The sequence below is a fragment of the Cygnus olor genome, chromosome 15, assembly GCF_009769625.2.
Source record: "Cygnus olor isolate bCygOlo1 chromosome 15, bCygOlo1.pri.v2, whole genome shotgun sequence".
NCBI lineage: Eukaryota > Metazoa > Chordata > Aves > Anseriformes > Anatidae > Cygnus > Cygnus olor.
Genome location: NC_049183.1, coordinates 13,952,478 through 13,971,037, shown reverse-complemented (window position 1 = coordinate 13,971,037; position 18,560 = coordinate 13,952,478). Strand labels below are relative to the sequence as shown.

Sequence of the window (18,560 nt, the reverse complement as noted above, 5' to 3'; positions counted from 1 at the left end):
TTGGAGGCTCAGCGGCGGCCCTGGGCAGCATCCACGGTGCCTTGTCCTGGAGACGCACCCCCCCCCCCCCCCCCCCCCCCCCCCCCCCCCCCCCCCAAGGCAGCAGACCCCCCCCTGGGGGCAGCCCCACAGAACGCAGCGGGGGGCAGGACCCCGCTTCTCTCATGGTTGGGGGGCAAAAAAGACAAAAGCAAAGCAAAGCGTGTTCTTTCTTTTTTTTTTTTTTCCATCCAGCAGAAGTAATTCGGGTCTGTTACACAGCAATTGGAGTATTTTTTTTTGGGGGGGGGGTGGGGGGAGCACGGTTTCAAGTGCTGCAGAGGAATCCTGCGGCGCTGTCAATAAAAGCCTCGCCTCCCCATCCCACAGCACCTTCCTCCCTCACTCCTCTTCCTCACCAGCCCTTCTTCTCAGCGCTGTCCCCATTCCTTTTGGGATGGTGCAGTATTTCCTTGGCAAGAGCTCAAAGAGAAGCCCCCCCCCCCCCCCCCCAATACCCCCAGAGCTCCGTACTTCACCCCAGGGAGTCCCCCAGGAGCAGTGGCACCACCCCTCAAATCTGGGGGCCACCATCGCGAGAGGACACCTGGATGGGCACCGAGGCCATTCGGGGAGGCCGCAGCCCCATGCCAACAGGACCCGGTCCCATCCTGACACCCCCCCACACACACACCCGTCCCCGGGGCTCAGTACCCCCCCAGGAAGGAGCCGTTGGACGTTTCGGTGTAGAAACAGCTACTGTGGGACGTGCTGGTGAGGCTGTAGGCAAAATAAGCCACGGCCGAGCCCAGCGTCAAGCCCGTCATGTAGGACACGGTCATGGTGTTCCCTGCGGGAAGGGACACGGGGTGTCAGGGTGCCAGCCCAGGCCACCCCCTCGTGGGGTCCCCGGGGACGGCGTGACCCTACCTGCCAGCTCCCGCTGCTCGGGGCTCACTTTGCCGGCGGCCAGGATCATGGGCACGCTGCCGAAGTAGCCGTTGGTGATGCCCATGAGGAGGGAGAAGACGCAGGGCCAGGCCGGGTGGCCGAAGGCAGGCTTCCCGTTGGGGTAGACGCACATGATGAAGAGGGGGATGAAGACCACGCGGAGGCAGGAGTAGATGAGGAGGTGGGTCCCCCTCCAGTCGTAGGGCAGGGCGGCCAGGATCTGCAGCGAGGGGCAGAGACCGCGCTGGGGGTGGGAGTGAGGAGGTTTGGGAGGGCGAGGAGGCGGCGAGGCGGTGGGAAGCCCATTGTCCGCAGGCGCCCAACCTCGGCCACGCCGGGGAGCACCCTCACACCGGGTAGGTGCCCATGGGGCGGAGAAGACCCCAAGTGGCTTTGAAAGAGAACATCAAAAGGGGGGGGGGGGGGCAGGGGTGGAGGTGGCTGAGCCCACCCCTCCCCCCCAGGCCGTGGCGGCGTTGCCCTCGCCTACCTTGCCGACGAAGTCGGAGAGGTTGAAGATGGCCATGATGAGGATGGGGAGCCACTCGCCCAGCGTGCAGTTGTGGATCTCCGACTCCAGCCCGGGGAAGAGGCACAGCGTGATGAAGTAGGTCATGGCGATGGAGAGCATGTAGGCCCAGATGAGCCGCGACACGACGTAGCGGTGGAGCAGCATGTCTGGGAGAGGCGGGCAGCACGGCTCAGCCAGATACCACATCCCCAAGGCTCACCAGCAGCAGCACGGTGAGATGCCCCCGTATTTTTGGGCGCAGTGACAAATGGATGACCCTCCCCCCCCCCCCAAAACCCCAGGCTGCAGATTGCTCCTCCTGCCCCACAAACCCACCCTGCTACTGCCACCCGCCACGGCTCGTCCCCGAGCCCGCCACCCACCTCTGAAGCTGGGCCAGCTCCTCTTGATTTTGGGCCGGGGCACGTCGAAGCGCATGTAGGTGCCGCTGCCCGCCAGCTCGGCTTCGGGGCCCAGGCTGCCCCGGGGGGAGCCGGGCTGTCCCCGCAGCCGGTCCTCCTGCACGGGGAGAGGTCACACCAGCGCTGAGCCCCGGGGACAGAGGGACCCTGGGGACCAGCGGGGGGCACTGCCTTGGCTTACAAATCGGACGTCCTCGGCGGTGACGTCGTGGTGGACGCGGTACCCTGTCCCGTGGTCACCGGCCCCCCGGGACGCGGGGTGGCCCTTGCGGGAGCAGGAGGTGTAGTAGCGGACGAAGCGGGTGCGCTTCACCAGGAGGTGGAGGATGAAGCACGTCAGCTCCATGCCGATGGAGATGAAGAAGAAGATGACCGTGTTCTCCTTCTCGTCCGACAGCAGCAGCTTGGTGAAGATGCGGCTGAGCGAGATGATGACCCCGGCGGTGCCTGGTGGCACAGCAGAGTGGTCAGGGCTGGGTCCCACAGAGCCCTACGGCTTGGGGACAACCCCCCCCCCCCCCCCCCCCCAGCAGCCCCACATTGCATGGGGTTGGATGCTCCAGGCACGGAGGAGCCACAAGTGGCATTTTTGGGGTGATGGAGCCAGCTCGTGGCAGACACCCCCAGCCCCCATGGCAGCACAGCTGGTACTGCACATGATTTGAACACCCCGTTTTGCCAGGGAGCCTTCAGGGATGTCCCCTAGCTGCTGGAAGCCCAAAAGCCACCAGGACGTGGTCCTGGGCAGCCTGTTCTATTCATGGGGATGGAGGAGATGGCCTCAGGGGGGTCCCCTCCCACCTCAACCACTCTGGGACTCCGTCCCCAGCTGGGGACATCGTGGTGGCACGCGAGGCGGCTGCCGGTACTCACTCTCGCCCGTCATCACCCCCTGCGTGTAGCGCTTGGGCAGCAGCCCCGTGTAGCCGTAGAAGCTGGATTGCTGCACTTCAGGAGAGATGCGCACAGGGGAGAAGGAGGGGGATTATTGCCGCAGCCGAAACGCCCCGCTGAGAGGCTGGGACTGGTGAGGGTCCCAGGAGACCACGGCATACCTGTGCAGCCGAAAGCCACCACCCCGACGGCCACCAGGTTGATGGCGTAGGCTTGCCGGCGGGTGAAGAGCTCCAGCCAGACGTCGCAGATGCTGACAAAGAGCAGGGGGCCCAGGGCAAAGAGGTAACCTGTAGAGGGGGGAGATAGCGGTGGGTTCTGGGGCTGATGGGGGGCTGGCACTGCCTGGGGACACAGGGACCCCAGCTCACCCACGGAGATGCGCGTGTGCAAGCTCAGCAGCTCCACCAGCGCGTTGTTGAGGATGACGGCCACCAAGGCCACCAGGATGTAGGTGAGGCTCATGTCGAAGACGATGGAGGTCCCTGCGGAGAGGCAGGCGGTGGGGAGGCTGCCGGGGGCTCAGCTCAGGTTTGGCGGGGTGGGCAGGAAGAGATTTGGCTGCTGGAGACCTACCTGGGTATTTGTGGTGCAGGTAGTCCACGTCGGTGATGAAGCTGTTGTACGGCAGGAGAAACCCAACCCCGGCCAGCAGCATGGCAAAGTAGATCCCGTGGTATCGGTCCTGTGGCTCAGGGTCTTCAGAAACTGCCCCGAAAGGGAAGGAAAGAGAGGAGATGTGACAGTGGCACCGGAGCTTTCATGTCCCTTGTGGCACTGGGGACATGGGGGCTCAATGCGTCTCGCTCAGGGCAAGCCAGCCCCAGCCCTGCGGTGCTACAAATGCCCTCAGCCTGGAGAAACTCCTTCCAGAAACAAAGGCTGGAGGGCAGGAAAATACCAGGGCTTTGAGGGCTGATGGGTTTTTCTAGCAGGGGGAGAGCCAGGCAGGAGAGAGCGGCTCAGAACCCCCCTGCTAACCACAAAGCCCACCCCTACAGGATGCTGTGGTGGCTAAAATGGGTACAAAGCGCTCTGAAGGAGACATCAGGCCATTTCGTGGCACTGCATGACTTCACGGCAGAGTAGCCGTTTGTGGCTATTAACCCATCCCAGGAAGCTCCTCTAAATGGGTGGGAAAAGCCTCGGGGTGGGCGGCCCCCCCCACCCCATCCGTGTCCCCCTCCTCACCCGGCTCCATGAAGGTGAGGACGCCCTTGGCCTGGCTGCCCCGCTGCAGCTCGTCCTCCTCCAGCTGGTAGCTGTCGAAGCTGAAGCTCATCACCACGTTCCCCTCGGGCGTCCCCGCCGGGCTCAGTTCCTTGAAGCGCTCCGTTCCCACCGATCCCATCGCGGCCGACCTGGGGACAGAGAGCGGTGACCCCCCCCCCCCCCCCCCCTCCCCGGGGCACACAGGTGGGTGACAGTCCCTGTGTCCCCCTGGGGTCGTGTCCCCACCCTCTGGTGATGCTGTAGGGTCTGTGAAACTCGCCCCGGCCCTGCTCAACACCTCGCTGGGATGCTCAGCACCAACGCTGTGATTTCCAAAAGCAATTAGAGAAATTAATGGGTGGAAACCAGGCGGCTGCCTGGGGGGGATCCCAGCTGCCTCGGGAAGCCCTTGCTCTCTGCGGGCTCTTTATGTTTTTATATAGCCCATAAACTCTGGTTTATACCCTTTTTCAGCATCTCTGCTGCCTGTGGCTGGGGACACCGCTCCTGCTGCCCTTTCGGGGTGAGGACAGGATGCGACCCGGCTGTTCAGGCAGCATTTTGGACCAAGGGACCACGGCACAGCGGGGAGATGCTCAGAGAGCTGCCAGGCACGGGGGCACAGACCCTCAGGAGCACAGCCACGAGTGACCACCCCAAATAACATCCCTGAACGAGCTCCCACACCACCAGGCATCCTCCAGCGAGCCCCTCCAGAGCCCCCCAAAACCCTGTTGTCCCTCTGGGCCCATCCCAGCCCCGCTCTGTATTACCAGCACCAGTCGCTAGATGCCAGCCTGCCCCTGTGCCCGCTGCCCGCGGGCCACCCAGCCGCCCCGAGGAAAAAAACAAAAACAAAAAAAAGAAAAGAAAAAAAAAACCTCCTCCGAGGCACCAGGCTGAGGCAGGCAAGGAAGGAAAAATCAATTAAAGTGATTTGTCTGGTCTCCCTGCGAGACGCGGCGCTCGCAGGAGCGCGGAGGTTTTCCAGCCTCTCCCCGCTGCCAGGACGCCTCGGATGGGGTGGGTGGCGAACGCGGTGCCCACCGACACCGTGAGCACGATCCCAAACGCTGAGCCGCATTTGGTTGTGGCACAGAGCAGCCCTGACATGGTCCTGAGGCCACAGAGCTGGTGGGGGCCTGGATGTGGCCAGGGGGGAACCTCAGCACCCACCCCGGAGCACCGCGGGCAGGGTTTTGGATGGGGACCCCGCTCCGTGTCATCACCCATGGGGAGCTGATGTCGCCCCATCCGCTGATAAAACCCCAGATTTATCACGCCAGGTGACGAAACCCCAATGGGAGGCATCGGCCAGGGAGCTGGCAGAGCCTGTTGCAGGGGTTTTCTCACCAAAAAGACCCCCCCCGGGGAGCAGCACCCCACGCCCGCTGTGACCCAAACTTCTCCACGAGACGGGAGTGGGATGCGCCGCACATCCAGCCCCCCCAGCCTGCCCCGAGGATCCTCGCACCAAAATCAATCCGATTTCCCCTCCCTTTTGGGTTCACACGGGGGAGCAGAGCCAGGCCCTGGCACCTCTGCGGGGTGGGTGCTCCGTCACTGCCAGGGCTGGAGGGGGGCACCAAGGGACACAGCGGGGATAAACCCGTGGGGGTGAGATGGTGGTGATGAAGATGATGAAGAAGAAGAAGAAGAAGATGAAGATGATGATGGTGATTTGCATTGGCAGCAGGCTCCCCAGCCGTCAGCAGCAAAGTGCTGTAAACACGGACATTCAACCCAACCCCACCAGAGGAGATGCGTGCTGGGGGGGGGATGCTCGGGGGGAGGCTGCTCGGGGGGAGGCCAGGACCAGGCGGGGGGGCTCTCACCTCCCCTAGCCCCCTTCCCATCCCTCCCCCCACCCACCACAACCCCCCCCAGCCCCAGACAAAGCCGGTCCCATCCTCACCCAACAGGTCGGCAGCCTCTCTTACCTCCCCCCCCCGCGGCAGCTCTGCGGCACCGGCTCCTCTCCCGCTCCCTTTCAGCCCCGGCGGCAGCCCCCGGCCCCCCCCGGCCCCCCCATACCGGAGCCCGGTCCCCGGGGTGGGGGCACCGGGAGCGGCGAGCGCGGCGGCTGCGAGCGAGGAGCGGGGGCGGCTCCGTCGCCACCCCCCGCATCCTCCCCTTCCCCACCCCTCCGGCCGCCCCTCCCCGGCAGCGGTGGCCCCAAGGCGGGGAGGGGACGAGGGGGGGGCTCAGAAATGTTTTTTCCGCCGAACAGAGCCCGTCCGTCCCCCTGGCTGTGTATACATCCTATAGGCAGCATCTATAGGCACTGCCTGTATGTGCTTTGGGGGGGGGTGGGGGTGGGGGGCAGTGGCGTGGCGCTGATTGCAAAGAGATATTAATTAGGGTGAAAAAAATCGGCTAATTTCATTTATTTCATTTAGGACACAAGCTTTGCTCCCATTGCAGGGATAGGGATCTTTTCCCCCACACCCCAAACACCGTTGGCATTATGGGGTCAGCGTGGGCTGCCCTGGGGAAGGATGGGACAGACGGACAGACGGAGGGATGGACGTGCAGGTAGGATGCACGGGCGGGTGGAGGGCTAGATGGGCAGGTGGATATATGCACAGGTAGGACAGATGGGTGGAGATATGGACAGACGGATGGATGGATGGAGGGATGGATGGACGGACAGATGGAGAGATGGATGGATGGATGGGCAGGTGGATGGATGGACGGACGGACGGACAGACAGGACAACAGATGCATGGCCAGACAGCTGGCTGCATTGTAGCTCTGGCTAGCAGCATGCAGAAATCCCCTTGCTTTTGGGGGCTGTGTGTGTGTGTGGGGGGGGGGCTCCGCTCCCCCACGTAACCAGGGCTGGAAGCAGCATGGGGTGGGGGGGACACCCGTCCAGGGAGAGGACACCCAGAGCGAGTGCTCCAGGTGGGGACACTGCGGGTGTCCCCAGCCCTCCCCAGCTGAGCAGGCTGAGGCCGCAGGGACGCGATGCTGTTGGGTTTTGCAGGAGGAGCACAGCACAGTGGGGGGGCAGCGTGTTCCCCCCCCATCCAAGCTGGACAAGAGCCCCTCACTGGTGTTCCCCGTCCCTGGGTGGCAGGGGGGGTGCCTCGGAACAGCAACCTGCTGGCAGGTGACAAACACCAAAAAACAAGCACCGTGCTCGGCTCTGACCTTTTGCCCTACACCAACTCCCTCCCTTGAAAAATTGGTGCAAAGAGGGTGATTTTGGTGTGGGTGCCTCCTCACCCTCCACCCACCATGGAGAAGGGACCTCAAAGAAGCAACACGGTTATAAAGACGTCCCGGGGGCATCCCCACGGCTCTGCCAGCAGGGCAGGGATGGAGCAGCACAGCCCTACGAGACACCAGAGAATCCCCTGCTTGGCATCCAGGCGGTGTGCGAGCTCCACAAAAAGCGCAGGACGAGCTGGAGCATATGTGTGCTTGCCTTTTCCCAGCTCCCAGGCAGCGTTACTCACCCAGCTCGGCAGCGATTCTCCCGTCGGAGCCAGCCCTCCCGCCTCGGCGCCCCGGCTGCAGAGCCAGGGGCGATCCTATAAAAGCCCCCGAGGTCCCGCCGGCATCCCGGCTCCCTTCGAGCGCATTTAGAGCTCCCGGAGACGCTGCAAAAAAAAAAAAAACAAAACACCTGGAGGCAAAAACCCAAGCCCCTGACTTGTGCCATCCTGGCTGAAACCACACGACCTCCTAATCCCCATTTTGGGGCACGAGGGGTTTGACACCTTACTTCGGCTCACGGCTGCCAGAGGCCCCACAACTCCAAAGGAACCCAGGGACGTGCATGTGGGGCTGCCAAAATATTGTTATCTGCAACGCTCTGCGCTCACCACAGACTGGGCTTGAGCCAGGCTCGGGGCCAGAGGTTTGCTCCTGACCCCAGCAGAGCTGGCACCAGATATAAGGAAACCTCTATGGCTTTTAGGGTCACACTAGGATGAATTCCTTCCAAGTGCTTTCTCTTGGCCTTCCCCTCCCAAAGGGCAGCATTGGACCCTGGTCCCATTCCCCAGCCTCCCGAGGTGTCTGAGCTGGTGCTGGCGATGGTGCTGAGCCTCCTCCTCCCTGCGGGGACGTTTGGGGCCCCCGCGCCGTGCGCTCCCCCTGGGCTTTGCCGGGCTCTTGAATTTTTCAGCTGGACCTGAATAATTCAGCTTTGATGTAGCTGGCTCGAGGTCTGTGGGCTCAGCTGCTCTCGGAGTTTCCGCCTGACCCACTTTAACACCAGGGAAGCCTGCCAGGCACAGCGGAGCTGGCCCCGACCCCTCGGTCCCCGTGGCACAACGGGATGTCCCACACCCAGCCCCTTGCACCTCCACACCCAGCAGCACGCACCGCAAAGCACCCCAGGCCAAATCACAGCATTTTGGGGGAATTTTCCCTTCTTCCATCCCTCCCGCAGCAGTCACTGCTTGTGGGATTAGGAGGTGGTTTTAGGTCTGTGGCAGGAGGCAGCCTCCGCCCCGGCGGCCTCCTTGCCATGGAGGCCGTGGATTGAGCCCGCCGGGCGGAATAAGGCTCCTCTGATTCATTTGGCTCGGAGATGCTGGATTAGGACGGCCTCCAGAAATCCCCCTTACTGCGTTTTTTTCTCGCTCCCGAAGCAGAGTTGGGTTTTATTAATTACTGCTGCTGCAGAGGTGAGAGAGAGGAGGGACCGGTCAGGTGGAGCTCGCCACGCCGCCAAAAAACCCAATGCCACCTCTTTAAACCCTCACGGATCTTTTATGTCGCTCTCTTTGGGGTGATGCTGCTGCTGTGTGCCTGCCCTCCCTTGGGCACCGCTGTCCCCGTTCCCCCTCCAGCACTCACTTCACAGGAACCCATCGGCAAAACCCTGCTCCTTAACCAAGCCGTGCTCACCCAGCAGGGATGCCCCGTGCCTTATATCCCTGTCCCCTGTGCACCTATGGGGTGGGCGATGGGGCATTGAGGTTTCTGGGCTGAGAGCCCCCCCTCTCCCACCCTGCATTCCCGATCTCAGTGCTCCCGGCAGCGCTGCTTTTCCATCTCTTCCACTTTATGGGACCGGGATGCTGCACGGCTCTTCCCGAGCATGCAATCTGCTCTTGGAAACCCTTCTTTAAATAACATCAAGGGCCTTCAAGTCCCTCCCCGAGGACGGCCTTCACATCCTTCCCTGCTCTGCTGGGCAGCTCCGAAAGCCGGCTGAGAGCTGTGCCAGCCCCGGGAGCGTCCTCAGCAGCACCGGCTTCGCATGGAGATGTCGGGGATGGAACGAGGCCGGCGTGGTGCTGGGGGGATTATCGGGGCCACAAGAAAGGCGGTGTAGCCGGGGGATTCGTTAGCTGCAGCTCGCGGGGTTCGTCGCGAGCCGATTGCAGGGGGACCGAAATCCCCGGCGCTGGCAGGAGCTCGGCACCGGAGGCTGCGGGGATTAACGGGGTTTTCCCCAGGCTTTGCAGCAGGACACGGACGAGAGGAGTTGATTTGAGACCAAAGCTCCGGATTTAAGCGCTCCTGGGAGATGCAGGGGCTGAACTGGAGCTGAGCCACGGCACCAGCACATCCTGAGGACCAACCCCACTCCCACAAACACCCCCATCTGGGGGCTTTTCCCTGCTCCTCTGCATCCCTCCCGCCTGCACCAGCTACAGTGGACCCTGAGAGCTGGAAAAACCCAGAGAGGATGCCCAGAGACTTTCCTTTTTTCCCCCCCTCCCTTCTTCTTGCTGGAACGGATTTGCATCCATCCCTAATTAATCCGAGATGAGCTGCTAATTCAGCTCCTTGATTGCAACTTTGCATAATTGCTGCACGCACACGCAGCGGCAGGACGGGATAAAAAAAGGAGACAATCAGCAGCGGGCGCAGGGGAGGTGAGGGCCGGGCAGGGCTGTTCCAGCAATCTCCCACTCATCTGGGCTATTTAAAGACCAGGTGGAGAGAGAGAGAGAAGATTTTTCGCTGAAAGCAGAAAATGGCCACGTCCACCCTCGGGTGGTTTCACTCTCCCGTGCTGGGCTCCCAGAGCACCTCACCGGCAGCCTCTGCACCTTTGGCGATGGGAAAACTGCAGTAAATGAGCACGGTGTTCTGGGCAGCACAGCACCTTTGGCTCGTCCCACAGTGCTACCGAGCTCTGACATCCTCCTCCTCCTCCTCTTCTGCTGCCCAAGTGGTCGTCAGTAGGTTTCAGAGTGAACGCTCTACCAAGAGGAGTGGGGCCATCTCCCCCACCCAGTCCAGGCTGCCCAGCCACCAGCGGGTGCATTCGGCCACGAAACCCCCCCAACAAAAGAGCCAGGGGGCTGCGGGCGTGACCCTGCCACCTCCGAAATACCATGGAGCACAGGAGGCCGGGAAGCAGCGCCCAGTGCCGTGGCCATGGGCACGGCCACCAGTGGCAAAATTTGGGGGAAAATCAGCTTTTCCCAGCAGCGATGCACAAAACCACCCCTGCAGCACGGGTGGGCGACGTGTGTGCCCGGTGATGTTGGCCCGTGGGTTATACCCCACTCCTCTGCCACCCAAAGCCCCCCCCCCCAGACACATCCCCTCCCCAGCAGACATTCCCCCCCCCAACACTTTATCACCTCCGTGCACCCCTCGGTTCCTCCCAGGGCTGAGTGACAGGGCAGCAAATAGCGTTGGACAGCTTGGCCCCAGAAAGACGAGAGCCACTTTCAGCCTTTTCCCCTATAAAAATGCAGCCCCTGGCCCCGGGGCCCCCTCCCCATGGCTTGGGCTGAATGGGGGGGCTCGGGCTTCCCCCCCGCCCCTATTAATTAGCAGGGGCACGCATGGAGCCCAACACCACGGCGGAGATTTGGGCACCATTGACACACACGGAGCATTAAACCCCTTACGGGGGATTTGCATAAGCTCGGGGAGGGAGGAAGAGCAGGGGGAAAAGTGTTGACAATGGGAAAGTAAAAGCATTAAAGTGCTTAGGAAAAAAAAAAAAAATCTGATAAAGGAATAAACCAGTTAAGGGAATATATAATTCCGAGCCTGGTTATTCAAATCCTGCCTTATAGGAAATCCTCTTAAAGCGATCACCTGATTGCGTGTTAAATTCCTAATTGAATAATAAAGGAATTACGTATTTATTCCATAAACACACAAGGAGGGAGCGCACGGGGAGCTGGCAGCCCGGTGGGGGGGATGCTGGGGGGAATGCAGGGCTGGGGGGCAGCCCCAGTGCCCCCCCCCGCGCCCCACACTTTTCCCACGGGGGGCTGTTGGCGATGCTGCGTGGCCGCTTGTGCCTGTCTCCGCACTATAAATAAGATGCAGGGAACGGAAAAAAAAAATTAAAATAAAAAGAGACATCACCTGGCACTCGGGAGGCACGCAGCAAGCCCCCAGCCTGCGCTGGGGATCGAGTAGGGGGGGTGAAAGAAAGAGAGGAGCTAAAAATAGCCCCGGGAGCCGCTTTCTTCCCGGAGATCATTTTTCTACCCGCCCGTTTCACTTCATAAACAGGATTATTTATTTATTTATCCCCCTCTTCATGCCACTTTCTTTTTTTTTTTTTATTCCCTTCTCTGTTTTTACCGAGTGCTTTGCCCAGGCCCAGCTCTATTTTAAAAGCAAGTTAAAACGAGAAAAAAAACAAGCAACCCCCACCCCCAACCCGCCCCAAAGCCAACCAACCCAGCCCCTTTGGTCGCTCCAGCAAAAGCTGGCAGGGCTGCAGCACTTTAGAGGTAATTGAATATCCCAGAGTGCATCTGCTAATGCAGCTCCAAGATAAATAAGCAGCAGCGGCGAGCACGGGGCCGTGGCCTCGGCGGCTCGGGGAAGGCAGAGACAGCAGCTGAGAAAACAGCACGAGCACCCAGCAAAACCCAGCCCTGGGCAGTCCCCGGGCTGCCAGAGGCTTGGTTTGGGGAATATTCGATGCCAGCACCGAGCAGGGGGCTCAGGGAGGTGGTTATTGAATTTATTGAGTTTTTCTCTGCCAAGCCTGGTGCGTGGCGGCCACAGGGGTCAAGCCCTCCAATTTTTTGAGGGATGGAGCCGGGCTCGGGTCTTTGCAGCTACAGCCAGGCCCGCGCTGCCTCCGCTCAGTGTCCTCCAGAGCAGCCTTCAGGGCTGGCAGCAGCAGTCAATCCAAGGCTGCGGAGGCCATCTTCCTATGCACGCGCTGTTTGGTTTCCAAAGAGGCTCCTAATAACTAATTTCAGACGGTGAAAATGCGTCCTGAGCCCTTGAAATGCAAATTGACGCGTGTCCTGGGAGACAGGAAAGGCTGGTCCGCAGCCGAGGGGGTAAAAAGGAGCCAGATAAGGGCTCCTGCTCCTGCCCCTCCTCTCCCTGCCTCTCCACTTTCATTTCCAAAATCACTTTTGGGTGAAGAGGGGAGCTGCTCTCTGCCCTTTCGTGGGGCTCGCTGCCCGCACATGGGGAAGGGGTGTGCAGGAAAGGGGCACAGCCCCCCTAGGGCCCCAGAAGCCAGACCTGCTGCAGCCCCGGGACGGCAGTGACACAGCAGAGCCCCCCTGGGTCCAGAGACACAGCCAAAGGGAGGTGCCTGGCCCCCCTCAAGGGTCCTGAGCGTGGTCCCCAAGGTGCTGCAGAGCCCCCAGGGGCAGGGATGCGCCGTGGGGAGGTGGGTGGGATGCTCCCGGGGAAGGTGCAGGGATGCTCGGGGAGGGACGGGAGAAAAGGAGCAGGGATGCTGCGGGAGGAAAGAGGTTAAGAAGCAGGGATGCTCCGGGAGGGAAGAGGAGAAAGGAGCAGGGATGCTCCGGGAGGGAAGGGGAAAGGAGCAGGGATGCTGCGGGCAGCGCTGCGCACCACCACCTAGCGGCTGCGCGGCGGCAGAGCGCGGCCCCCCCCCCGGCCCCCCCAGCAGCAGACGCGCAGCGTTCACGACCCAACCCCTCGTGCTGCCGCTGGGCCGTTTCAGTGCCTGGCAGCGACAGATAAAACAAGTTATCAGCCCTGCTGCTGGGCTGCCAGGGAGCCCGCTGGTGAACGCGGGAGGAAGGCTGCGAGCAGCGGCCGGTGCCCACTGCCCAACCCAGGCCAGTGCCAAGCCAAGTCTGTCACTCTCTCCCCAGGCCTCTTTTTGCCCCTGGAGCACAGGATTCAGGGTACCAAAACATTACCAGCATCCTCTAGCCTATTTAATGAGTTCACCTGGACTTCTCAGTCTCTGAACCCCTTATCGTAACCTCCCCGTGCAGCTCAGTAAAAACTCACTGCTAAGGAAAAACGTGACAAGGTGCTGGAAGAGCAGGCACCGGGTTTCCTCAGCTGCAGCAGGCTGGGCAGAAAGCTCTCATTAGCTCACATCACGCCGGTAATTAGCTGAAGAAGTGTCCGAGGGCCTGGCAGAGGTGTGTTCAAAACCTGTGCAGGGCTAGGGCAGAGGCAGAAGGTGAAAGGTACCCAAAAGTTACCTGCTCAGGGATGGATGGGCTGGCAGCAAGGCCAGAGGCTCCCAAACACGGGCAGGAGCAGAGCAGTGATGGTGCTCGCCTCTGCCTGCTGCTCCCCCAGCACCTCCCAGCGTCTGGTTTCCACCCGCCTGCTCTAAAAAGCCACAATTCTGCATCCAAGGAAAACAGCACGGCTGAACGGCGAGCCTGCCGGAGCTGCTCTGCCCGGTAGCTCTGCTCCTGGCAGCACGCTTGGCCCCGAGCCCGGGAGGCTGGGCTGCTCACGCCAGAACCGTGCCCTTGCTCTGATTTCTCCTGGGACTCAAGTCCCAGGTCACGAGGAAGTAAAGGCAGCAAAGGCATCAGTGCCTGGCCAGTTGGTGGGATGCCACAACAGGGCTAAACCCTACTCGCTACCAACGGAGAGCTCCAGGAAGGAAAGAGGCACAAGTCGGCGCTACCCTCATAAGGGGATAAATAACGGGAGGTGCGATTTATTATAACAGGAGGTGAGATTTCCCCGTCCCTTCCCTGGGAATTCCAGCTTAATGGGGCAGACCCAGTACCAGCAGACAGATGCAAGACTGCCACTGAACACAGCTGCAGCTGCTCGTTTCAGGGCTGTATTTAACCCATTACTTAGGATTTTCCCCGTGCTTACTAGATACTGCTCTGGCCAACAGATTCACCTTTTCTGATTCTTTTGCAGGGATTCACGCGCTGGGCAGGCCTACGGCAGGAGCAGTCAGAGCTGGATGGCCACATCCATCCTGGGCACAAGGTCGGAGCTGCTGCCTGCACCACCACCGCGGCTGGAAGCTCTGCCACTCACTGAAGCCACCTGCAAACAGCTCAGCTCTGATCCTCAGCTTGCTCCAGGCAGAAGAAGGGAAACAGCAGCAGCAGCTGAACGAACAGTTTAGAATCACTCATCCGAGCTAACACGGCTGCTTCTGCCTGCAGCAAGGGACGGCACGAACGGCACCGGCAGGAAAGCATCGCCCTTCAGAGCAGGAGCAGGAGGGGAGATGCTTGCAGCTTCACAGCCGAGGTCGCTGTGAAACAGTCACAGAGGAGAGCAGGAGCTCTCAGCGTGTGCTCCTCCACTGCTAGCCAGAGCAACGTTCTCCTCTCATCCACCCTGATCAGAGGGTTTGTCACAGGAGAAGCCTCCTCACCCATCGGCGTGGGCTCACTCTCCCCTGGGCCTGAAGGTGAGAAGCAGCAAGCTGGGAGCGACAGCACAGCAAGCAGGGTACGGTACTTGAAAGCACCTGCTACGGACGCAATCCATAAAATAAAGCATAAAGGAAGTTATTTAAACTCACCTGAGGAACAGGAGAAAAATACCCAAGCGTAAGTTCCTCAAGAAGTGCTTTAAGGTGGAACAAAGGGAAAAATTATGGTTTCAAGCAAAATATGCCAAAAGGAGCTCAGCTGGTCCTTTTCCTCGGCAAAACTCAAGCTGACAACATCTTCTGAGATCTGCTGCACAGCACAGCACGGACGGAAGGCTTACTACTGCTAGCAGTCGGGCTGGGGCCACAGCGTACAGGACACGCGTAGCGCCACCCGTGTGTTATCCAGCCCCATCCTCAAGCAGCAAACAGAAGGAAGAAGACACGGAATACTTATCACAACACATTTAATTTCTTAGGCAGTTATAAAATTACAAAGAGCGATGGGCTAGCAGTGAGAACCAGACACTTGGTGAGGTGGAATGTTAGACAGATTTTTCCACTTATCAACAGAGATATCGAACAGAGTCAGACTGCAGGATGCAGTGGGTTTTTTTCTTTTTTTTTTTTTTCCCCTCCATGTGCAGAAGCAAATGCGAAAGCAAACAGATCCAAGTAGAGAAAGGGTTGAGCAAATGCCCCAAAGAAACCCAGAGCTACGGGTTTGGGAACAACTCACCGCTCCTGAGAAACGAGTCGGACACATGCAAAGGCAGCAGGGGAAGTCAGCGCACAGATCGCTGCAGCCACATGGCCAAAGCCACAGCACCAAGACACCTGTCATGAGCACAACTGTAGCTATTTGCAAGCCAGAATTAAAACTTCTCACCCGTTATTTTCAAGGCAGTGTAAGATGGGATTCGCCAATCTGAAGTAGGTTAAAACAAAGGCATGTTACAGTCGGAAAACTGGGAATTTACTGAATTCCTTTGGTTGTGCAGCTGGAATCTGGAAGGGTTTATTTACAGTCTGAGCCATGCTTTCTTCTTTGCATGCCTCTCCTGGTGCAGCAGTTCCCAGAAAGACGATGCCTGCCCTGCACATGTGGAGATGACACCCTGCCTTGCACTCAGATGTTAACAGGTTAAATCAAGGCGACTGTTAGCCAGGACACCTGGAGCACAGAATAAAGCTTCCCAGATCTCCGCAGAGATTAATCCCCACCAACGCTTTGGACAAAGACTCCTCTTGCTCTGCGAACAACAGCAGAGCGTCTGCACGTACGAGTGGTATATTGAGCAGCTCAGCAACCTACGAGGAAAGAAATTCTACAGTCTTACTGCATGTTGCTTTGGTGCTAACGCCATTACTAGAGCCGAGAAAGCACAGCATGGGATGTAACAAAGCGTTCTGCTGATCAGCTTCTCGGGGCTGTGTGCTAACCTACTCACAGAGTAGGTTCATTCAGTTCATTCCTCCCTTTTTACTATTACACGTAGGTCAGACACACGTTTCCTTTGTGGAGACACCTGTCACCGTATTTAGAGCTTTCCCAGAAATGTATTTGCATCCAGGCGGACTTGAAAAATCACCTCCCCCCAGCAATCTCTGTAGAAATAGGCAGAAGAAACTCACTCACACAGGACCTGAAGCAGGGAGGTGCGTGCACACACCTGATGTCAGAGGGAGCGCTCACACAAACCGTCCTGCTGAACAGGGCCTCAGAAGAAACAGTTTTTTACTAAGCTCTTTATGCTTTCAACTTCCTCCTCCTCTCCCAGGCCCGGCCTTTTAACTGCTAGATTTATATCTATCACTCATATTTTGGAAACTGTGACATAAGAAGAGCCCAGAGCAGATAAAAGCTTTCCACCTCTGAACTTGAAAGACGTAGGGTAAACACAGATGTTGAGACAGCAGCGGAGTACACACACACGCTACATATTTGCACGTCAAGAGAAACAGCTCTTTCCCTACGGTGCTCGCTGGGAACAGATCCCACTGCAATTTAAGACCTGAGTTTCCGATTCCAAGATTAAGTGTCCCCCCCTTCCCCAGCTTTGGTTATTTCTGTTGTCCATTTCTGTACCCAACGCTCTGAGCCAAAAAGGTTTTGAGAGGTGCAGTCAGAGAGAGAGAGACACTGATACAAAGCAAACGTTGTCCTTCCGAGGAAGGCCACTAAAACAAGAGGGGTTTGTAGAGGTGTTCCCGTATCGCGTGACTACAAGCCCGCAGCCACAGCACGAGGCTGCAGCCTCCTTGGCTCACCCTGGGGAATCCAGGGCTGTTGGACCACCGGAACAGAAATGTTCAGCACCACCTGACCCGCAGAGCATATGAATTCAGCTGCATGCTCCATACTCAGGTGAAGAAACAGCTGCAAACAACAGTTCTGGTATGTTTAAGAAAAAAACGTATATATATATATATATATATATCTTTGTGTCACGGGGCAAAACCCCATCCTGAAAGGCTTCTAACTTTGGTAGTGTACCACAGCAGGGTGATTAGAGGGCCTACGGCCATCAGAGGGAAATGAGATTAATCATATTTTATCTGAGGAGAAAGCTTCATATCCTCATGCAATGAACTTAGACAACACAATCAACTGTCACCACCCTAAATACATTGTCGGCTGGGACCAGAAACCTCCTGTTCCATCCCAGCAGCTCCACGTTGGTCACTAACCCCCGAATATTTCTAATCTTGCTCTCTAAAAAGACTTTCCCAGCTAAAACAGGAAAAAAAACTTCCAGCTTTTAATTAAGCAGGGTGTAGCGATTGACCAGTCAGTGGCACAGGAGGGGCGTACTAGAGCACATGGAAGACAACAGCGAATATGGGATTTCCAACTCACCTACGGAAAATAAGCAGGCGTAAAAGTCAGGATACCGGTTTTAACCCTTTCTTAGTGTTCTCAGTTTTTAGCAGTAAAATTAGTAAACACGTTAAACGTGGTAGCAGTACCTTGCTATGCAATATGGCCTTTGTTACAACTCGAGTTGTAGAGCTTGTGCTTAGCAGACCTGCGTTGCTTACGTGTGTTTGCTGCTAACTCGACTCGTTGAGTCTCTGCCAAGCCTCCAAGTATGTTACCAGGAACATTCCCAGCTTTAGCCTGGAACAAGCAGACATCTGACAGCTCCTGTGTGGTTCAGTTTGCCAGCAGAGCTCGCTGAGCTTATATTTACTTCAAGACTCGTATTTTACTCTGCAGTTATGAGCTCCACAGCAAAGCTGATAGCGCTTGTAGTAAAAAAAAACAACAACAAAAATAATTCCAGACTACGGAATTTAGTTGTCAGCCAGAGCTTAAATTCAAGAGACTAAACGAGATTTCAGCATGGCTCAGCAGTTTGCTTTGAACGTGCTGGATTCTGGAGAGGATGCCACAAGCCAATCCAGCCAACTATTTAGGACGGTCAAAGGTTTTCAGTGAGTAAACAAGCCTGATCCCTTCTCTCCCACATGTTTGTCTAAGAACATCTGCGCACACTAACAGCAGCCTCACCGATACGGGCAGCTCTCTTTGGCAGGGGCTATCGTCATCTGCTTTTTTCGATGAAGGGGAAAGCCTACCTTACCCACACAGGGCTCGGGGGACAACAGCCACTGCCCGCTATTGCTTGACAGAAGCCTTGTTAACAGTACCAAATCCTAAAAGCACCCTACCATCTAGTTTGGTAAGGAGTTCACCAACAGCTGGAATACTCAGTTCAGTCCAGGCCCCATCCTGCTTTCAAGATCTGCAATTTCCTCGTCTATTTCTATCTGTATTTCTTTGTAAGTAGTCAGAGCAAAGGAAGCATCCCATATTACTACGCAAAAGGCAAAGCAGGCTCACTTTGGCAAGGTGAAGTAACACTCACCAAGTACTTTGCTAATCATTTACTCACTACCTGTTATCCAAGACTTAAGAGAAGGCACATTACAACCCTAAAAATAGACTGCAGCACTGCTCAGCCTTGGACAGCCCTAGCCACGGTCAAGGCAGCTAAGGATTTATTCCAAAGCTGCCAAAGAAAACCAGTCCTTGGAGACTATCACAAGAGGT

The 18,560-nt window shown here is 58.0% G+C and overlaps 1 protein-coding gene across 3 annotated transcripts; it reads right to left on the bottom strand.

The window, feature by feature from the left end:
• Positions 1-231: 231 nt before the first annotated feature.
• On the bottom strand, positions 232-6,070 carry SLC29A4 (solute carrier family 29 member 4). 3 transcript variants are annotated; one of them, XM_040574952.1, is made up of 11 exons: positions 6,004-6,070; positions 3,949-4,118; positions 3,334-3,465; positions 3,129-3,242; positions 2,919-3,047; positions 2,737-2,811; positions 2,045-2,310; positions 1,825-1,960; positions 1,421-1,608; positions 910-1,150; positions 232-829 (listed from the first exon to the last, which is right to left on the bottom strand). In XM_040574952.1, the coding sequence occupies exons 2-11, from the start codon at positions 4,106-4,108 to the stop codon at positions 687-689; spliced, it is 1,584 nt and encodes a 527-aa protein (XP_040430886.1). In that variant the 5' UTR covers positions 4,109-4,118; positions 6,004-6,070; the 3' UTR covers positions 232-686. The 3 variants fall into 3 exon arrangements, with proteins under 3 accessions (XP_040430886.1, XP_040430883.1, XP_040430885.1); XM_040574949.1 differs by lacking the exon at positions 6,004-6,070 and adding an exon at positions 5,910-5,971; XM_040574951.1 differs by lacking the exon at positions 6,004-6,070 and having other exon boundaries at positions 3,949-5,415.
• Between the last annotated feature and the right edge of the window lie 12,490 nt (positions 6,071-18,560).